General features: G+C 41.2%; 1 protein-coding gene across 3 annotated transcripts in view; it reads left to right on the forward strand.

Moving 5' to 3' along the window:
- Nucleotides 1-66: 66 nt before the first annotated feature.
- Nucleotides 67-20,309, forward strand: part of klf8 (Kruppel like factor 8) — a 94,304-nt gene continuing 74,061 nt past the window's right edge. Inside the window, exons 1-2 of one of the 3 annotated variants that reach the window (XM_084940934.1) lie at nucleotides 67-778; nucleotides 4,112-4,192. In XM_084940934.1, coding sequence (XP_084797060.1) covers nucleotides 752-778; nucleotides 4,112-4,192 — 108 coding nt within the window. In that variant the 5' untranslated portion in view covers nucleotides 67-751. The remainder of the gene's footprint in view (nucleotides 779-4,111; nucleotides 4,193-20,309) is intronic. The other 2 variants (XM_084940932.1, XM_084940935.1) reach the window with 2 other exon arrangements.

Here is a 20,309-nt window from a genome sequence, read left to right on the forward strand (position 1 = left end):
CCACCCTCCCCGCCCAGCTTAAGTGTCCTCAATTAGCTTGCTGGGTGACGTCAGTAAGGTGACATGGGTGTTTCTCTTCATCATCATCCGTGGGCAATAAGCTGCTGCAGCACAGCATTGGTGCATGGGAGAGGAGGTAATGTGGAGAGCAGTGCTGGTAGATGCAATTAAAGCCCCCCACACCTCCACGCCTCTCTCTTTGCATTTGTGCGCTGGTGCTTCTGCAGCAGCTTCTCTTGCACTGCCCGCCCGCCCGCTGCCGGTGTCGGGTCGCCGGCAGAGCGGCCCCGCTCCTCTGCAGGGCTGCAGGGCTGCGCAGCTCCTGACTGACAGAGAGATGAGGGGTGGGGACGCAGGGTGGGGTCACAAGCAGGGAGAGGCGGAGGAGGAAAAGGCAGAGAGAGAGAGCCCAGCCCTTGAATACACGGCAACAACACGCCGACAGAGAGAGAGAGGGAGAGACACAGAGAGACTGGCTGTTTTTTTTTTTTGTTTTTTGGGGGGGTAAAAGCACAGGGAGCCTTCGACGCCGCGGATATGAACTGAAAAGAAACACTGGAAGAGGCAGGGATCGTGTTCCTATATCCCGAAATATTTGACTGTAAAGGTGGAAAACTAGCACCCCCAAAAAAGCCCTCCTCTCTCTCCCTGACAGTTCTGATTCAGATAGAGCTACACCCAAAGCCCCGACCGACCCCCTCCTGCTCCTGCTGCTCCACCCCTCCGCCGCTGCACCGCTCCGGCAACCGAGATGCACACGGAGACCCGTAACAAGAAAGTAAGTGCACGTTATTGGCTTTGCCCTGGTCAGTGGAGGAATTAAAAAAAAATAAGAAGAAGAAAAAGAAGAAGAAACATCTACCTGTGTGGGTGATCTGCCTGTACACAAGCAGAGTTGACATTGTCAACCCAACATGAGCCAAAAATATGACTGTCAGTGAGCGAATATAGCCTGTGCTTCTATAACAGTCACAAGTGTGTCCTTGCAGGCAGTTTATTTTGCAAATTAGTGGAAGAGTTTTGTAACAGCGACCTCATTGCATTGCAATAACATCATTCCGAGAGTCCTCTAATTCTAATGCAGAAAAAGGAAAACAAAATCCTCCTTGTGTGTGTGTTTGTGTGTGTCCTGTGTATCTGGCTTTCCCTCTGTGCGCCAGGTTAGTTCAGGTTCAATTTTGAATGCTCTGTGATCTCTGAAAGGCAGGAAGGAAACGGAAGGCAGCAACTGCAGCTTGCAGGACACCATCTTAGCTTTTAAAGGGCCAGCAGCCTCTTTTCAAACACAACTCTGGGAAAGCAGCCAGGTGCACTGCCTCCAGCTTAACTCTGCACCGGGCTCCTGCTGCCGAGATGTTACCCTCTGCGCTTCACCGGCGTTCGTTTTGAGTGTCAGTCAGGATGGCGGTGCCGGTCGAAACTAAATGAAACTTGGCGTGTGGAGTATATCATCACTGCAGCTTCAGATCTGTTTGTTTGTTTGATGGCTGGCTGGGTAGATAGGTGATGAAGCCCCAGCCACAGTTTGGTGCAGCACTTTCAGGTTTCCTGATAAAGCAGCGAACTTTGATCTGTGGATCTGCATGACCGACCAATGGTGACATGCAGCGTACAGTGCAGCAGATGCCAGATCACACACTGGCATCAGTTCATCAATTCAATTTCAGCTTATGTGTAGTGAAACGCCTATGACATCACATCCCGTGTTAGCGTGGAGAGGGTGGGGGTGGCAGGTGGAGGACTGTGTGAAATACAGCTGTTGTTTTTCAGTGCTGGACAATGTTGAATTTGCAATGACGGAAACCAGAAGAAGTCATCCAGGAGATGATTGGTTCATTGATTAAATGACAGTTATTATGAAGGCTCGCAACCATCTGGAACAGATTATTTACTATGTAATAGGAAGTTGTGAAGTAGACACTTTTTAGCTTACGTGCACACACAAAGGCATGAAGCCAGTTGTGTCGCCCCTCTTTTTTTTGGCTTAGGCGTGCGCCTAAAGTGGACTGTATTTCACTTCATTTCATAAAACACTGCAATCTAAAAAACAAACAAACCAAAAAACAAAAAACTAAATCCACTTTTGGGGTGAAGTCTGCAGGGTTAATATTCAATTTCTGTGCTTAAGCTTAACTACAGGGTGAAAGCAAAAGTGAAAAGAAGGGATACATATTTTAGCCTGAAAATCCTCCTTTACTTGGAAGTATTTGGCTATTCTCCAGACGTTGCCACCCTGCTTTAAATTGACTGTGAGATGCTACCTTTACATTGTGGTGTTTGCACAGTTAATCCATTCACTTTGCATATTTCTGCAGTTTTTGTAATAGGAGCTGGGGCGCACTCAGTTTACAGGTCCAACACCCAGCAGTGAGTAGTGTTCTCCTTTGTGTTTAATGGTAGCTGACAAACAGCTTCTTAGTGCGTTTCCGATCATTTGTAGTAGAATGTTAGGTCAGGTTAACTGGGGATTCTTGTGATGATTGCCCATAGGTGTGAATGGTTGTCTGTCTCTATGTGTTGAATTGAATAAACAGAAGCTGGATGGAGGGAATATTTGAATATGTCAAAGTCCCCTATGGAAAATTGAAAACCATCGAGTGGCAAAAACAGAAGAAGTGCCAAATGGGATGTGAACCCCAGTCTTGGTGCTGATAGAACTCCATCCTCCAACCTCCTGATTCAGACTTTGATTTGTTGACAGTGGCAATATTGGCCGTCAAGAGATGCCAGTCTTAGACACCTACAAAGTTTTCCACCAAAGCACATGCAAACGTTTCGTTATGTGATGGATGAGAGCGTAGTGGATTGTTTGATGTAGAATCCAATTTCTTCTGCTTATCCAAAGCTTATCCTAGCGGTGCTGCCATGGGGCTAGAGGCAGGGTAAGGGCTGGGCAGGTCACACACGGAGAGGCAGACAACCATTCACACTCCATTCACCAAACATACACTTTGATTTGGATTGTGGGAGGAAGCCGGAGTAGCCGGACAGAACCCAAACAGGCATAGAGAGACCATACGGAAGTTCTGCAGCGTAAGAGACCCTGTACACATGTATGAGTTAGTTTAAAGCTATCTTTTTTCTACAGTCCTTTAACAGCTATAGGAAATGGCCAACCTTACCTATGCACCTAGTGCTTCTCTGTGAGGCCTGCGATGCATCTAGCATTCATGATAATAGAACAGGTACTGTATGTACTATGCAAATACCCTCCCCTACACAAAAAACCCTGCATCTCTCATATGCACACAATGCATGCATTTCCTCTTATTCTTAGAATGATCAGCAGACTCTAAAATGAGAATAACTGCTGTCTATGCCAAATGAAGGGTGAGTAAGGCAGCTAGGGGGAAGTGTAGTTATACAAACATTTCTTTGAGTGGTGGAGCTGATGTGGAAGTTGAAATGATCTCAGTGTTTCTAGCCGGTTGACTATACCCTTAAATGGGAAGGATGTTTGAGGCCTCTATCTAACTTTACAGGCTTGTTCTTGCCTGTTTTTAAAGTTCAGCATTTCTTTAGTGAACAGCAAGAACATTTGATTTTATAGCATCACCTCTTCCCCTCTTTTGTGTGATGGAGCTTCACTATAAATTCCTGCACGACCAGCTTTGTTTAAAAAAAAAACAAAAAAAACAACAAAAATTGTATGAACGGTCAAAAGTGCTTTTGTCTCCAGGGGAAACAGCTTGACTGATTTGCTTTTACCTGAAAGTGGAGACCAATAGATCTGTCTGAAGCCTTGTGACTGAAAAAGACCAGTTTTTAAAAACAAAACTCAGACTCTGTGTAATCTCTGCATTTTTAACAGTTATTAGATCCTTTCAGCCTGCAAGAAACCGAGCGAGGTGTTGTCACGGCCGCTCCCTTGCCTGATTATAATTAGCCTCGAGTGAATCCATTAAACAGAGAATGACTTTTATGACTTGTGCCACGTTTCGATGACTCTTTTAAAAGCACATGTACAACAGCTTGGCTCTCACGCACTTTTTCTGCCAAATCCAGTAAATCTGCAGGACTTTTGCAGCCAGTGTGGAACTGGAACGACAATGCTTTTGAAGGGTTTGTACTTTAAATACCGTTTTTCATTAGCATCTATCTGTATTTACAGATGCCACATGCTACCATGTTTAAAACCAAACATCAGAGGAGTAGAAGTGTCTCTGTTAGGGTACCCCACCTACCAAAAAAGGTATAGTTCTTCCTTCTTCTTTTTTTTTTGTAAGTTGCAAGCAGCAGTGCAACTGGCAGGTGATCTTTTGAGGTCAAAGTCAGTTTGCTGAGAAGTTCACATACCTTCATGTACCCTGTTGCTGTGGTTTTCTCTGCACTGTACTTATGCGGTTGGAACTGTAGTGGAGAGGTCTTGTAGACCCGAGTCGATGCCTCGCCTCACCAAGCCTCGCCTTTTAGTCTCTTTGCAGTTTCAAGTTTTTCACAGTTGGTGCAAACTGTCACATTTTTTTTCTGCTTGCTCCAAACAAACCCAGAAAATAAAGTTCATGCCTTCCTCTGTGGCGGTGAAATCTCAAAGATATACCTCTCTTTGGAACTGTAGCTAAAGGAGTTTAATGCAGTTTATTGTGAAATTAATCACAAAGCAGACATTTGTTTACACTGTTAAAAGTTATCATTTCAGCTTATGTGGTGCTTCGTCACTGACTTGCACATTAGGAGTTCAAATGAAACTGGCTGATTATGGTTAAAGGATTAAATGTGACTCAGAAAATAAAATATGGCCTGAAGTATTGTTGTTCCAGTTTGATTTCTTTGGTGCGAATTGCCCAGTTTCGGAGATATCAGCTGTAGAGGTGATGCACAGATTCTTTCTCCAGAAGTCATGACCTGGTTATGCAAAGACATGAAAAAAAAATATCAGCAGACTTTATTGTGAGCGCTTTCATGTGGGAACTGTTTTATTTTCATCGAATTACCACCAGCAAGTGTGTCATCGCACAGAAAGTAGTGTGCATGTGTCCCCGATGAGGAACTTGTGCTCGTGACAGTGTGACAGGTTGTAAACATTAGCGGTATCCCCCCAGCCCCATCCTGAGCTGTAAACTTACCTAGTGCTGCACTTTCTTTTGAACTTTCCCTTTTAGGAGGACTGTAATAGATGAGCATTTTGTTGTTGTTGTTGTTGTTGTGTTGTCTCATCGGTTTTCTCAAGTTCTTTCATTTTCAAAGCCTCCCTTCGCCTTGCTTTCTGTTTTTACTTTTACCTCTGACCCAGTTAGCTGTGTTTGAAGCGTGGGAGAGGAAATCAATTTCCTCCCATCATGGTTAAAGTGATAGCATTGCACAGAGTCTTCATCAGAGGCATAGCTGGGCATGCTCAATTGTTTATACTATGTGTGTGTGTGTGCACATATGTGTCTGTTGGATCAGCTGGACTGTATGTGAGAGCAGGTTCAGCTGTACATTCCTGGGCAGGGCATCAGCAGCAAAGGGCCCTTGAATACAAAGTCTGCCTCTGTGTGTGTCTGTGTGTGTGTGTGCAACAGAGAGCAGATGCCACACTGTAGGCAATCATTAACAATGCTGAACAAAGTTTCAGCAAACTTCTCAGAACAGGGATGTTGTGTCACCCCCTCTGTGCACGCACACGGACGATACTGTGCAAAAAGTTTGGCCGTCGAAATGAAGTCGAATCATTTTATTTTTCATTTTTCCTTAACATCCATATGTAAACAGGAAATGGGGCCTTTTGGGAATCACACTGAATATTTCTAAATAATTAATGTTATTTTCAGGGAGTAAACAATTCTGATATTGATATTTTGGCTGGTATTACACGCAGTACGATAGCCACACAATGAGAAAGTAAATAACTGGGTCATTGTTTATTAACTTTCCAGCTGTGTAATTCGCAAACTGGTGAGCAGCTTTAGCGCCCTGCCAGGAAAGTCGTTAACGCCGGCAGCTTTACTGGCACCCGAGGGCCCATGAACAGCCTAACGTTGGACTCAATTAATGTAGCAGTATGAACCCCCATATAGTGGTAATCGTGAGGCACAGACTGACATGAGATGTGATGATCTAGGCACATATCTGCATACACAGAGAGCAACGAGATCAAGAGAGACCAGTTGACGAATGCCGAACACGTAATTCTTAAGAGCTTGAAAATGAAGGTAACGGGACTTTTCTAAATTGAGAGATAAAAGGTCTTCACAAACTTAAAGAAGTCCTGTCGTCTTTTTTTTATTTACAAGCTCCTACGTCTACCCTGACCTGGATGACTGAGAACCTACTGGTTTAATCTTTCTCTTTCAAACTTCTTTGCAGTTTTTCAAACTGTTAAACAGCAACAGCAGTCCATGTAGTGGTTAACACATTTCCCTCAGTTTTATTTATTAAGCGCCAAATTGCCTCAAAATGCTTTACATTGTAAAGACTATGCAAGAACAGAGAGAAAACTCCAACAATTAAACAACCCTAGATGAGCAAGCACTTGGTGACAGTGGGAAGGAAAAACTCCCTTTTAACAGGATGAACCAGTCTTAGTTAGGGGCAGCCATCTGCTGTGAGAGGTTGAGGGTGAGGTGAGGGAGACGGGACATGATAGATCTCTGGGAATGTGAAGCCATTATGCTCGCCGTTTCACCTTGGCAAATGGTACTGTATGACAATAGTGACGTTACATCAATGCACACCAGTGCAGCAGGTATACTGGTGTTCTAGGGGGATCACAAGCTTGTGAACCCTTAATGTGGGTCTTAATGCCTTAATGTGGTGACCTCTTGGAATAAGGGAACCGTAGGCTAATAAGACACATTTGCGAAATTTTGCAGTTGCAGCTTTATATGTTAATAAGAAAATCAGATCTATAGGTTTAGCAGTGGGCCAGCTTAGGCCAGTAATACTCTGACAGAAGCCCTGAACTTGCTGTGAGATATTTTTTTTTAATCTTTTCTATCTTTTTTCATGCTTTGATGCTACTTTGCTGCATGTGGTGTAGACAGTGCTAGGAGGACACCAAACAATGTAGGCAGAGCTTTTAAACCATCTGAAGCATCTTTTAGTTTTTTTTTCTGTCACATAACGGATACATTGATACCAGTCTAGCTGTACTAAACCAGTATTAGCTGGGTCCATAGAAAACACCTCAAACCCATCAATTTTTTGGTGTCACAGGTTTTTTTTTCCAGAGTGTTTGTCCAGTAGGACCAAACAGTTCTGGGAACTGCCTGAGGGTAACTACCCACTGGGGTGGTCCTCTGAGAACTGCATACCTTTAAGGCCTTTTTTTGTCTGCATTGGCACAAACGGTAGGAATGCTTCCAGAGGCGAACCACAGCTCATGGTGCTGCTAATGAGAAGTCTCCAAAAGCCCGCCTAATGAATCCCTTGTTTTTGCATTACCACCATATGCCTGTATGTACCCAAGAACGCACCCAGAAACAGCACCAAATGAGATCTGCTTTGGTTGCAGGGTGTTTTGCTTTTACTTGTCCTCTTACAGCGTGGCCCTTTTCTTTATACGGTGCTTTGCTCTGTGTGGATGCCCCGGGTAGTTGAGAGGAAATGCCAGCATTAAATTAAAGAAAAGCTTCTAATATATCAAAATTGCATTTTAAATTTGTTTCATATTTACTCAAATTAGTCTGGACTTTACTGTTCATCCATTTTTCTTTGTATTGTTTCATCTTTTTGAGCTATTTGTGGACTTGTAGAAGCTAGTCTCTCCTCTTGGCAGTCATCCCACGATGCCTCCAGGCATTTATTTGGGCAGTTATTTTGAAGTATTATGTAAACTAACTTTGATTTTGGTCGTCATTGGAAGATGAAAACTGCATATTTGGAATCACCATCAAATGCGATGCTTAAAAAAGCACTTTGGTGGTTTTTCTCTGAAAAACTTTAATGCTCCTGCAGAGTTGGACATCTGCATCTAGATTTAAACTCGGTGTTCATTGCATGCCAGGTCTTCTTATTATGCTGCTGACACAACAAATATCAAACCTGGATTTTTCTTCCCTTCTAATATGGTGGTTGGCAGTGTTGCGCCAATCTAGACCAATCAGTGTACACTTGTGCCACTCAGAGGTAGGTACTCTCCAGCACAAGAGGATCCTTTGAGGCAAGAACTTAAAAAAGATGCCACAAATGGGGCTTTTAGGAACTTTGATGTAACCACTTTATGCTTTGTGGACACATATAAGCGGGTACTTCCCTGGAACCAAAAGCACCTATGGATAACTTGCCTTAGTTCTTCTTTGGTTAAGGTTGTGTCTTTTTGTCTTTTGCTTCTTCATGAGATCTAGACCAACTTGTGCTGAAATCCAGCAGAATAAATTTGTACTGACAGAGCCCTGATGGTATAACCTGAAAATCTAAAGTCTTTGCCTAAAATATTTGTTGCTTAGCACTGTGTATGAGACACACTTTACTGAGTTGTCAGGGTGACAAAGATGATTGGAGGGACCAGAATCAGCCGGTTGCTGCCAGCTTGTCACCTCACCCTTCAAATGCTCTCAAACAGCAGTTTGCTAAGATTTCTGATCACGCTGACTTTTCAGGTTATCTGTGTTTCAGAAATGAGGATAGAAATGCTGCTGTTTTGTATCTAAATTGTGTCGATGAAAGTTGATATGTTTTTTTTAGTTTGTTTGTTTTGTTTTACTTTTTTGAAGTTATCAGCCGTGCTTGTGGTTTTGCAGGTTTTGGCTCATTGTGTATGTGCTAGTTTGCTCCATCAGTATGGAAAAACGAATAACCTGCGTGTAGTTTTTGCCCCTTGATTAGTGTTGTTGTTGAACAGGAATGCATTAAACACGGGCTTATTGTTTTTTGGATACTTGAGACTTCTAAACAAAAACTTTATAAATGCAAGACGTTGCATCAGTCTTCGCAACACAGTCATCTTCTTTAGAAGGATTCACAAAAGTTTGCCTTTGCTGTTCAACCAAATGATAAAAACCATTACGCCTCGATGAAAACACGGCTTTTGCAAATTAAGAGTGCCAATTGCTCTGTGTGGCGATTCCCTTTAACCTCCTAAGACCCGAACTCTTCCACAGCATGCATTTTTAATTTCTCTTTGATATTTGGGCATATTTGGGCATATTGGGGCCCGATGAATGTAAAAACAAAGAATTACCAGATTTTTTTTTACCTTATTTTTGCTTTTAAGAAAAATAAGAGCCACATATGAGGATATTCGTTTAAAATTTTGATAGAACAGTAGCAGTATAATGTCCTCGTAAGTGGATATCAGGCCCATGTAGAGCAAAATTGAGTATTTTGGTCTAAATAACCCAAAATGTGATGTCCACATATGTGGACGCCAAGTCCTAGGAGGTTAAATTGGACCACATTTAAGAATATGTAGAGGAATTTCTCTAGAATAATCTTAACTTAAAGACCTCAAAATACCACATCACCCCAATAGAGCACTTCGCTCTCACACTTCTTACTTGTGGTTCCTAGAATATTTGAGAGTAGAATGGGAGGCAGAGTCTTCAGCTTTCAGGCCAGTCTTCTGTAGAACCAGTTCCCAGTTTGGACTGGGGAGGCAGACATTCTGTTTTTGTCTTCTGGTTCTGCTGAATGCTTATTCCTGTTAAAAGGGAGTTTTTCCTTCCCATTGTCGCCAAGTGTTTGCTCATTGGGGTTCTCTCATTGTTGGGGTTTTTTCTCTGTTCTTGTATGATCGTTACAATATAAAGTGCCTTGAGGTGAGTGTTGTGATTTGGCGTTATAGAAATAGAATTGAATTTAATTGAGGTTTAGTCTCTGCTGAGCTTCTTCTGCACCTCTTTTCAAGCTTTTTATGTATTTTACTTTTTCTCAATGAGCCAGTTTCCTGATTGCAATGATTAGTTCTAAATGGATTGCAACTGAAGGTTTTCTTTTGATTAGCAGCAGCATGAAGTTTGACAATGTTTCACGGATTTCAAAACATCAACGTGTCTGCAAAACGGGCTTGGTTTGTTTCTTTATCAAAGAGAAAAATTGTTTGCGTTATTGTCAGTACTTTTGTTCATTCCACCCACTCATATACGTCGTAATCCACCTCGCTTCACATGAATTGGCATGCCATGTCATGGAAAAGTTTTTGCAGGTTTTTTCCAAAGGTGTGTGACTTGGGTGACTTTGCAGAATTGTGGGTTAAAAACAAAATGTCAGCGGTTAGAAATACTTGAGCAGTGATGTGTACACTGCAGTGATTCAATCAGCCATTATTGGGCCATAGTCATTTTTGCTCCGTCAAACCATCAGTTTTAATGTTTGGAGAGCTATTGGAAGAGGAGTTGTTGCTTGAGTCTCTGCCACCTGTGGTTTGCAATGAGGTGTTCATTGCACCATTGTTTCCATTAACAGAAAACGTTTTTTTGGCAGCAGTAAATGTGACCCAGGTGTACTTTTTAAGGCAGTCCTGAAAAACCCTAGCTGAAGTCGAGGTGGGTGAGATAATAGTTTAAGGCAAAGTTGGTTCACTAAAAATACACCTGACCAGAGGAACTTGGCATGCGTTGGGTGTCATAAATCAATTCTTTGTAATGATGTAGAAGTATCCAGGGGTGCATTTGTAATTTAAAGGCACCTGTGACCTGGAGATTAGGAGTCTCATGCTTCACTGGCTGAGCTAAGGGCGCTCTAATAAGCATCCTGTAAGTGTGTTCCAGGTGGTGGCTATGTATCTGAGCTCACCGGCTCACTGCGCTTTTCCATTTTCCATTTTTATGCGAAGCTCTCAGAGTAATTTACAGCGTGCTGCAGTACAATAAGCTTCAGTTCCTCAATCTCCTACACTGAAAGCAACCGACAGAGACGAGCATAAAGGATGGGTGACACTCTGCTGGCAGGAAGTTTCTTCTCTTCACCTTTGTGAACCGATGTCAACATTTCCTTTTCTTTTCTTTTTTCAGAAATCTGTCTAAACTGCTGTCATGTAAGATTTTACAATAAATAAAGAACAGAATACATTTATTTGGAAGTCATTTAAAATTTAGAAGTTTTTTTTCAAACTTTTTGGCTTTTAGCATCTGCTGATGCAAAGTACTGATATTTTATCAGCGTTACATTATGACAGCGGTCCCCAGCCCCCCGGGCCACGGACTGGTACCAGCCCGTGAGTCGCTTGGTACCAGCCCGTGAGTCGCTTGGTACCAGGCCGCGAGAGTTGAGGCTCGGGTGTGAAATGTATGGTTTTCATTGTTTTTATCATTAACTCAGTTTCCCTGGGTCTTTTCCCGTGTTGTAGTTGTGTATCTTATTTTGAAAGAAATATTTACACGTTACAATAGCGACCAGAGAGCATTAAGGGGCAGAGAGGAGGATGTTACTTTTAGTGTTGTTGGCGCATTTGAGGAGGACGCTGCTGATTAAGTTACACAATTACACAGTGAATCCGCGTTTATTATTATATTTACAAAATATCACAGTTTTTGTCTTGGTCGTATCATTTTATTTTGTTGTATTTATCCGTGACACCTTAAAGGCCGGTCCGTGAAAATATTGTCTGATATTAAACTGGTCCGTGGGGCAAAAAAGGTTGGGGACCGCTGCATTAGGATATGCAGCATTCCTCACTCTGAGGAAAAGACTGGAATTCCTTCTTTTAAACATTGTCTTAAGCTTGTGACATATACATACCTCCAAAAATGTAAATATGCTTAAGTGGTAATAATTAGTAAAATAATAAATGACAGTGGGACCATGATCAATAAAATTTTAAACATGTACTTGGGCTGCACAGTGGATTCAAATCAACCAGCTCTCCGGTGACCATTCTGGGCACTTCTTCTCATGATTGTTAGGTTAACTGGGAATTCTACATTGGTCATAGGTGCAAATGGTTGTGATGACCGATAATAATCAGAATGAACAAAAAAGTACAAGTGTTAAACTCATCTTAGGTGCAATTCAGCCTTGCCATCGACTGAAAACCTTTGCTCCGTAATGAAATGAAAAATAGAACAAAGGAGCCCCTGACTTGTTTAGCAGCAGAAAGAAGGGGAAAGATTTTGTGTTCAGACCTACAGCAATTCCACAAACCCTTACAAATGCTCTTAAAAGCGGTGATGCAACACAGTGGTCAGCATACCCGCGTCCTTACAGTAAAATGTCATATTGTCAGCCTTTGAAATGTTGTTTTAGCTGCTGTTTTCAATTAAATATAGAGTTTAAATCATTTGTTGACACAGTATCCCAACTTGTTCTGAAATAAAGGTTCGTATATGTGCTTACGAGTGACATAATTAACCAACTCTAACTCTCTAAGCTAAGTTAAAGCTGGTTAGCTGCCTAGCTGGCTGTTCGTGTGGGAGAGAAAGGAGAGATAAATGAGAATGAGGTATGAAGACATGATGTGAGGAATGGAGTGGGTGCATTAGAGCCATCAAAAGGGTCACTGCTGGCAGGTGGTAGTGTGGTCCGGTCATTCAGCCACCGAATCATTGAGAATTAATAGGAAGCCGGTAGTCAAGAGAGCAGAAGTGAGGCAAATGTCAGACCTGTGCTTCTCTTCGGTGTGAGGTAAGAAGATGTATATTTTCCACATTTTTTTAGCCATTTATTACGCTCAGTGAAATAAAAATCTAAAAGAATATATGAATACTGGTCATAAATGTCCGAACAGAACATTTCGGCTAAATACTGTACCCTTAAATGGTAGTATGTGCTCAGATAGATGGAGAATTGGAGTAAAGGAGTAGAGGCTGGGACACAGTTTCTGAGAAAAGAAGACAAGATATTGTGTGGCAGAGCATGAAACAATGAATAGACTCCCACGTATGGTCAATTAGGCTAGGGACAGGTATGTAATGTAATTATTTAATTAGGCTGGTTTTATTCCCACGTTTACATATCTTGCAACCTTCAATTTGAGCTTTACGTTGGAGCAGACTGGGTCCACAGTTTTATGCTCAGGCCCTTCACTCTACTGAAAGCAAAACTTGAAAGCATTTTATACCCTTTTATTCTATGACTCTGTTAGCGTAGCGTTGCATGATTTACAGTTCAAAATCATCCTGACCTTTCGTGCATATGCTGTTTTAGAATTCCAGCTTTCTTCTGATTGGTTGCCTGTCATAAACAGAAGGTTTTGAACATGAGGTGGGTGGAGCTTCTGAGCATGAGATGACCATATTGTGAATAGCTGCTGGCTTTTTACAGATCCAGAAGTACCCTTTGGTTCATGGGAATTACTTGAGCAATGACCTTATCATATGAAATTTTGGTCGTGTTTGATCCTCTGTGGCACTATATAATGGGAAAGAAAGCTTAGGGTCCCTTCAGTGTTACATCAAAAATGGTATTTTACAGATCATTTATGTGAATACTTTGAGGAAGACCCTTTTCTTTTTCGGGACAACTTTACCTTCTGCGTGTTCTTGTGGTTGAGTGTGAGGAAGTCCCACTTCCCAAGGTTTGGGAAAACCCTTCCCAGAAGAGTGGATGGTGTTTTTGGCGCATATGCGTGCCCATGGCTGCATTTGTTCCTGTGGTCCTGACGCTCATTCGTCCACGCTGGGTTTTCATTATTGACATGCATTCCAGCAGCATCTAGAGGTGGATTTTCCTGCCCTGGATTCAGCTGAGTGGTGCAGTGGGAAGTCAAGTTGTTAGTGGTGTCATGGTCTCTCTTTTTTTTTTCTCTCTCTCTCTGTTTGCTGGGCGGCCTTGTTCAGGCTGCCCTGCCCCAGGGCTTTAGGGCTATTTTTAGAGACACAGTGCTGTTTGTATGGCAAAGGCAGTGCAGAGCAGAGAAAGCTGATTCTCCTGTCATGTTACCAAAATTCAAGCCTGATATGAAGCAGCATTCATACTGGGTAGAGCCATCCTACTTACTTTATGACCTTGAAATGATTCAACCCTGCACTAAATGCTTCGCTATCACACGTAGCTCATCGTATGATTACATTCTCAGATGTAGGCTGGAATCCGTCAGCAGAGTCAGGTATATGAATGGAAGCCTCCAGCGGACGTGCGTGCCTCTTCTTAAAGTCGAGATGCGTACTCAAATCTGGAGTGTTACTCTGGTTCATTGTTTGTCAGATCTGTAACAATCGGCTATGACTAAACTGGGATCCAGTTCAAGTCGTGATGGACTATTTGAGCTTGTTACAAGATGCACAGACTGCTGCAGTACATGAATAAGAGGCAGACTGTGGCTCTGTCTATTACAGGCCTCCTCCTCCATATTTTCACTACTATAGTCTACACATTTACACCATCTGGAGGTGACACTGAAATGAATAGAATTTCTGGCAGCTCTCTTGCTCTCACTCACTGACTAACAAGTGTAATGGATGAGAATGAAATTCAGTGTTTTAGCCATTAGGGTCTCAATTGCATTTCGCTCTGGATTTGAACAATGGCAGCCTATTTCTTAATCTCACTGTAGTCATCAGGATTATCCATATCAATTTTAATCATTAGTCATTTCTTCCATTCAATATTCGTGGATTAAATTATTAGATAAATGCCAGAAATACTTCTGAAAAAATATCGCTATTTAATTTCTTGGGATTCAAAATGAAGTCTTGAAATGTGAATTCTGCCAGACTGATGGTGCAAATTAAGAAAACAAAAAAGCGCAAAGGAGAGGCTGAGAAGAACTCGTGTTTTTTCCTCTAATAAACTAATTAAGTGATAATTTCAGACACCAGATTTATTCTAAGACTTGGAAAAACACATACCCCCTTTTCCTACCAGTGTTTGGGAAAAAATAATGTCAGTGGATATTTGAGGGGATTCTGTCAGAAATTTACCAATGATGGGAGGATACAGCCTACTGATTCTGTTCACCATGATGCTCTTTAGTCTTCTGCTGGTAGCGCTACATAATAATTAGACCTCATAAGCAGGAACTAGTGTCGATGATGTTGGGTGACATTACTCTGTCACCTAAACTTATAGAAAAATGTCAAATAATTAATGATTAACGATTTTGATATTGTTTGTGTTCATGGAAATCTATTGTGTCTCTAACATGTATGCCCTAAAAGTAAAGATGTGTTACCATCTCAGAGCTTAATCACTGCATTTGAACCCAAACCATGTGTAGTTTAACCTAATCAGGTAACATGATGTGACAAATCTGTGACATGTAGGACTTGAACTTGTGCCTCTGGTTGTGCAAAATCATTTGCTCCACAGACATCTGGACGTAGCGTTTTCAGTGGGAGAAAGCTTTCGTCACTCATCCAAGTGACTTCTTCAGTCTCAGCTGACTGCAGGTTTCCCCAGCTTTATAAATAGTACATTGCACAATGACTGAAACTAGCACCACTGAATGAACAATGGGCTGGGAGGTCAGTTCCTTGATCATTAATATGCAAATTCTCACGTTTCTCCCACTGAAAATGCTACATCTAGATGAACTGAATCAACCTTTTGGGATTTACTTACCTGGATGAGTGAGCATGCATCGAGACACCCCAAAATGTGTCACTTTTTCCAACTTTCAGAAGCGGAAAATACAAATTTTGAATTCATGGCCACAAATCACTACGTATGAGATGGGAGAGATGAACAGTTGTGTTCAGGGACGTGAAACTAATGTTGGAAAAGAAATGTTTAGCAGCATGTAAAAAAACAAAACAAAAAAAAACAAGAAACCCCTGTAAATTTTGTTTTCCATGGAAGATGGAACTCAGCAACTCAACACCTCAAAGACTAAGGAACTGGTTGTGGACTTTGGGAGGTCCAGAGCAGGTCCACTGCCGGTTCAGATAGAGGGGGAGGAGGTGGAGGTGGTCAACAAGTACAAGTACCTCGGGATGTGGGTGGACAACAAACTGGACTGGTCATGCAACACAGAGCACCTGTATAAAAAAGCCCAAAGCCGACTGTACTTCCTCAGGAGGCTGAGGTCTTTTAACATCTGCAGGAAGCTCCTGAGGATGTTTTACCGGTCAGTGGTTGCTGGAGTACTTTTCTATGCTGTGGTGTGCTGGGGGAGCAGCACAGCAAAGAAGGACTCATCCAGGCTGGAAAAACTGATCAGGAAGGCTGGCTCTGTGGTCGGCATGAAGCTGGACACTCTGGTGACAGTGGCAGAGAAAAGGACACTAAAGAAACTGCTGGACATTATGGACAATGCTGGGCATCCTCTGCACACGGCCATAAACAACCAGAAGAGTCTGTTCAGTGACAGGTTGCTTCTCCCAAAGACAAGAACCAACAGACTTAAAAACTCCTTTGTCCCACACGCCATCAGACTGTTTAACTCCTCTCTGGAGGGGAGAGGGAGGAGAAACAGGAGGACAAAGGAGGCGGGAACAACTAAGCTGTAGTGCCTCTTCACTTCACTGTGCAATACCTTTTGTGCAATACTTTTTGTTAATAGTCAACGGTGCAATAGACTCCATACTTGAAATGTGCAATTCACTTGTATTTTTATTTTTATTTTATTCCTATTTATTCTATTTATCCCCTTTGTATATTTTATCTATATATATGTGTGTGTGTGTATATATATATATATATATATATATATATATATATATATATATATATATATATATATATATATATATATATATAAAAATAATATTCTGTAACTCTGTAACTTCTGTCGGTGCTGTGCTTCTTTGGAACCGAATTTCCCAGAGGAACCCACCCGAGGGATTAATAAAGTTTTATCTTATCTTATCTTATCTTAAGATAACCCCCCCCCCCAAAAAAAAAAAAAAAAAACAACTTCCTGCGGAGTTTATCACCAAATTAATCAAAATAAATGGCCGGCCAGGCTGGGCAAAAATATTATTACAAACATAATTGGCAGCTGTTTGTGGATAACGCACACCTGGTCTTCTGTTTGGTTTCATCTTTACCTGGAGTGTCTGTCGCAAACATTGGAGTAAAAGTGGGCAGTAGATGGAAATATTGTAAAGTGTCTGTAAATAAGCTGTGGGTACCGTTAGTGGTAAAAAAAAGTACTTCCAAGCTTGTTTACACACACACAGACACAGACGCACTCGAACGAGCTGGGTTCCTTGGAACAGCTTGGCCGGCCCAGTAGCCATCTGTGTTGACTATACATTGAAATGACAGTTTAACTCAGTCTGCCTAAATGTGCTAATCTGTCATGCTTGTACATCTTATGATTCTGGCAACGTCTTAGCTTTCCGCTTATCCTTCTGTTCACTCTAAACAAACTGCTAACCTGGGACACAGCATTTCCTGGAGTAGTCACTGGACGTAGCGAACAAAAGCAACTGTTTTTCAATTTTTGTGTTTTTAATGCAGAATTGAAGGTTTGACTGCATGCAACAAAGAAAATAAAAACAATTGTAAAACACTTAAACAATTAATTTCCTTAAAGCTGCCAAACATAATGTGTGTAGATATACAAATGTATGTAAACTGTGAAAAGTAAAAGTAAAGTTTATACATGAGTGTTAGGATGTTTGAATTAAAAAAAAAAAACAAAAACAAAAAACTGAAACTTAAACAGCTTCGTGGTAAGTATGTCTGTTTGATTAGAAGCTTTTATTTTGAAAAAAGCCACTAAAAACTGCATTTTCAAACTTTTATATAAAATATTTTTGGGGCCTATGCGCAGGCTATAAAGTGTAAGGGTTATCAAAAGTGTGTGTGTGTGTGTGTGTGTGTGTGTGTGTGTGTGTGTGTGTGTGTGTGTGTGTGTGTGTGTGTGTTGGTGGCAAAAATATGCAGTTTTACATGTATTATGATACTGTGAACAATTCCCACACTGGTAATTTCTGTTTGCAAGAGGTTTTAATTCAGTTCAATTCAATAAAACTTTATTGATCCCGAAGGTTGACCCCAAAGGAAATTGGGTTAAGGCTGCTGACCTTTTGCCAGCGCCATCTTACCCTTCCGACCATACATACATTACACAACATCACATGGGGAAGACAGGTCAGAGAGGTATAGAGACCTATATTAATAACCCTGTGAGGAATATTAATATTGATATACCCTATAGGCCTATATTCTATAGGGTATTCCCCACAGGAATGCCCTGTAGAATGGGTGGGCATTGCATATCATTCAGCTTAAAATAGGTAAATTTCTGATTTATTAACCAGTAGTCAGAAATAGGAGAAAAGATTCTCATTCTCAAGATTGTCTACGTATTCTCCTTAGAGTCATGTTGTGGGAGAATATTTTTAAAAAAGTGCTAACATATTTTGAAATCAGATCCTGCCTCAGGTTTCCAAAGATTGACCTTTTAAATGTAAATAAAGCTCAAACAGACGTCAGATGGTAGCAGATCGCTTGCATCAAACTCTCTGAAGTCCTCTTACGAATGGAAATTTCCAATGTGGGAATTGTGCTCAGTGTCTTAATCTACATGTTTTTGACACCCACACTGGAAAAAACGTGTCATCTATCTGTCTGTCCATTGACCCATCTGTATATCTTTTATCTATATGTGTGTATGTCATTTGCTGTGGACTGAATGATGAACCTCCACTAAGTGTATCTTTAATTTTCAGTTGTTTAATGATGCTTCTTGGAAAGTGCGATTTGTGTCAGTCGTGATATTTTATATCTATTATTGAGCAGTTTATATATTTAAGTCAATGGGAAAACGTGTAAATTTATTCACGGCATTGCCATCGTCTTTGTGTTGTCTACTGGGTTATATTGATTATAGGGTATTGTTCAGATGTTATGTACACATACACAGTGGGTACTTTTGATGTACCTGTCGCCTATTCAGGTTTTCAGAGAGTTTTGAAATAAAAATCCAATTTAATGCAAGAAATTGATTCTGTGCTTCTGTGTTTATTGTTAAAATGCTTACTTACTTGCAATGAAAGGGCTTGAAAATGTAAAGTTTCTTTATCAAGCATTTTTCATAGCAAGGCAGTCATAAAGTGCTGTACACAAAGGCTAAAATAAACAGAACGTTACACAGTAAGATTAATTATTTTATCTTAAACTACCTGTTAATCAATTAAAAAAAATAAACTCTTTATATGGTTAGTTGTCTCCCACAAGTAAGGCTTAAATTAATTAAAAGTATTCTAGATTTCAGTCTTTAATAGCCTTGTGCTGTGCAAGAAGAATATTTTAGCGCACACACATGCACGGATCTGAAGGGATGGGCTGGACTGTTGGCTCATACAGTATGTGTGATTCAGTTAGCTGTATGTTTAATAAAACTTAAAAGGCTTCACTTGGGATTTGGAAAGTCTTGTTGGTTTCTTTACTCGTGTTTTATGTTTTCCCTCCTCCTCCTCCTCCTCTGTTGGTCGGGATTTCTCAGACTTGGGTCGTTGTTGCTTCATCCCAACATCAACACTTGAGTTAAAGATGAGATTAAGCTGGTTGGGAGACCTGCTGTTTTATTGATTGACTACATTTCTGTCTGTTACTCGCTCGCTTGTTCGGCTCGCTCAGACTACAGTGGAAGGTGAAGTTTGTGGTGTTGAAAATACTGATAAGATGAGACAAAACGTTGTTGTCATTAGTACTGATTTAAATATGTATTAGGACAAACTGACAAGTTCTCCCTGGGAAAAAATTCTTCAGTGTAAAGAAATTCCAGTGATCATCATGCAGAGAATTCAGCCACGTTAAGAGTAGATGTAGTAATGTCTGAAATTTCAGAAGTACTGAGGGGATTTCTGATTTTATAACATCAGTGGATCCCTTGGTTTTTAGGGGGGTTTTTTATGTCACAAGGTCAGTTACGCCATTCATTTCATTGTCATCTACAACTCTGTTTCCTTCTATTCCATTTTTGGCTAGAACAACAAATTAATAAGGTGAGATAAGGTCTCATAGATTTTAGCAAGTTCCTGCAAGGAGATATGCTGACATCAATCAGAATGGGAGTGAAGCAATGTACAAAACACACACACATGTTTGCCTCTAAAAACAGCTGACTGCAACAGAGCGGGGATGGAGAAGGGAAAAAGTCCCTGAATTTTATTAGTTTCTGTCATGGCTGGTGATGCTTGTAAAACACTGGAACATGAAAGACTGTTGTGGGAATTAACACATTATGCACATGATGCATGTTGCATAGGTTATAGGCCAGGGGTGGGAAACTCCAGGCCTCAAGGGCTTGTGTCTGCAGGTTTTAGATTTGACCTTGATCCAATCACAGCTGATTTAAATGGCTAAATTACCTCCTCGACATGTCTTAAAGTTCTCCAGAGGCCTGGTAATGAACTAATCATTTGATTCAGGTGTGCTGACCCAGGGTGATATCTAGAACCTGCAGGACACTGGCCCTCGAGGCCTGGAGTTCCCCACCCCTGCTGTAGGCTCCACAAAGATTCACAGCAGAAGTCTAAATCAGCCATAAAACCTCAATCACACTGAACACAACAGACCAGTTAGTGAACCCAGCAATCTCCGGCCACCCGACCAAT

Source organism: Perissodus microlepis, chromosome 10 (assembly GCF_051167445.1).
Source record: "Perissodus microlepis isolate ML-2025 ecotype Zambia chromosome 10, ASM5116744v1, whole genome shotgun sequence".
In the NCBI taxonomy this organism is placed as follows: Eukaryota; Metazoa; Chordata; class Actinopteri; order Cichliformes; family Cichlidae; genus Perissodus; species Perissodus microlepis.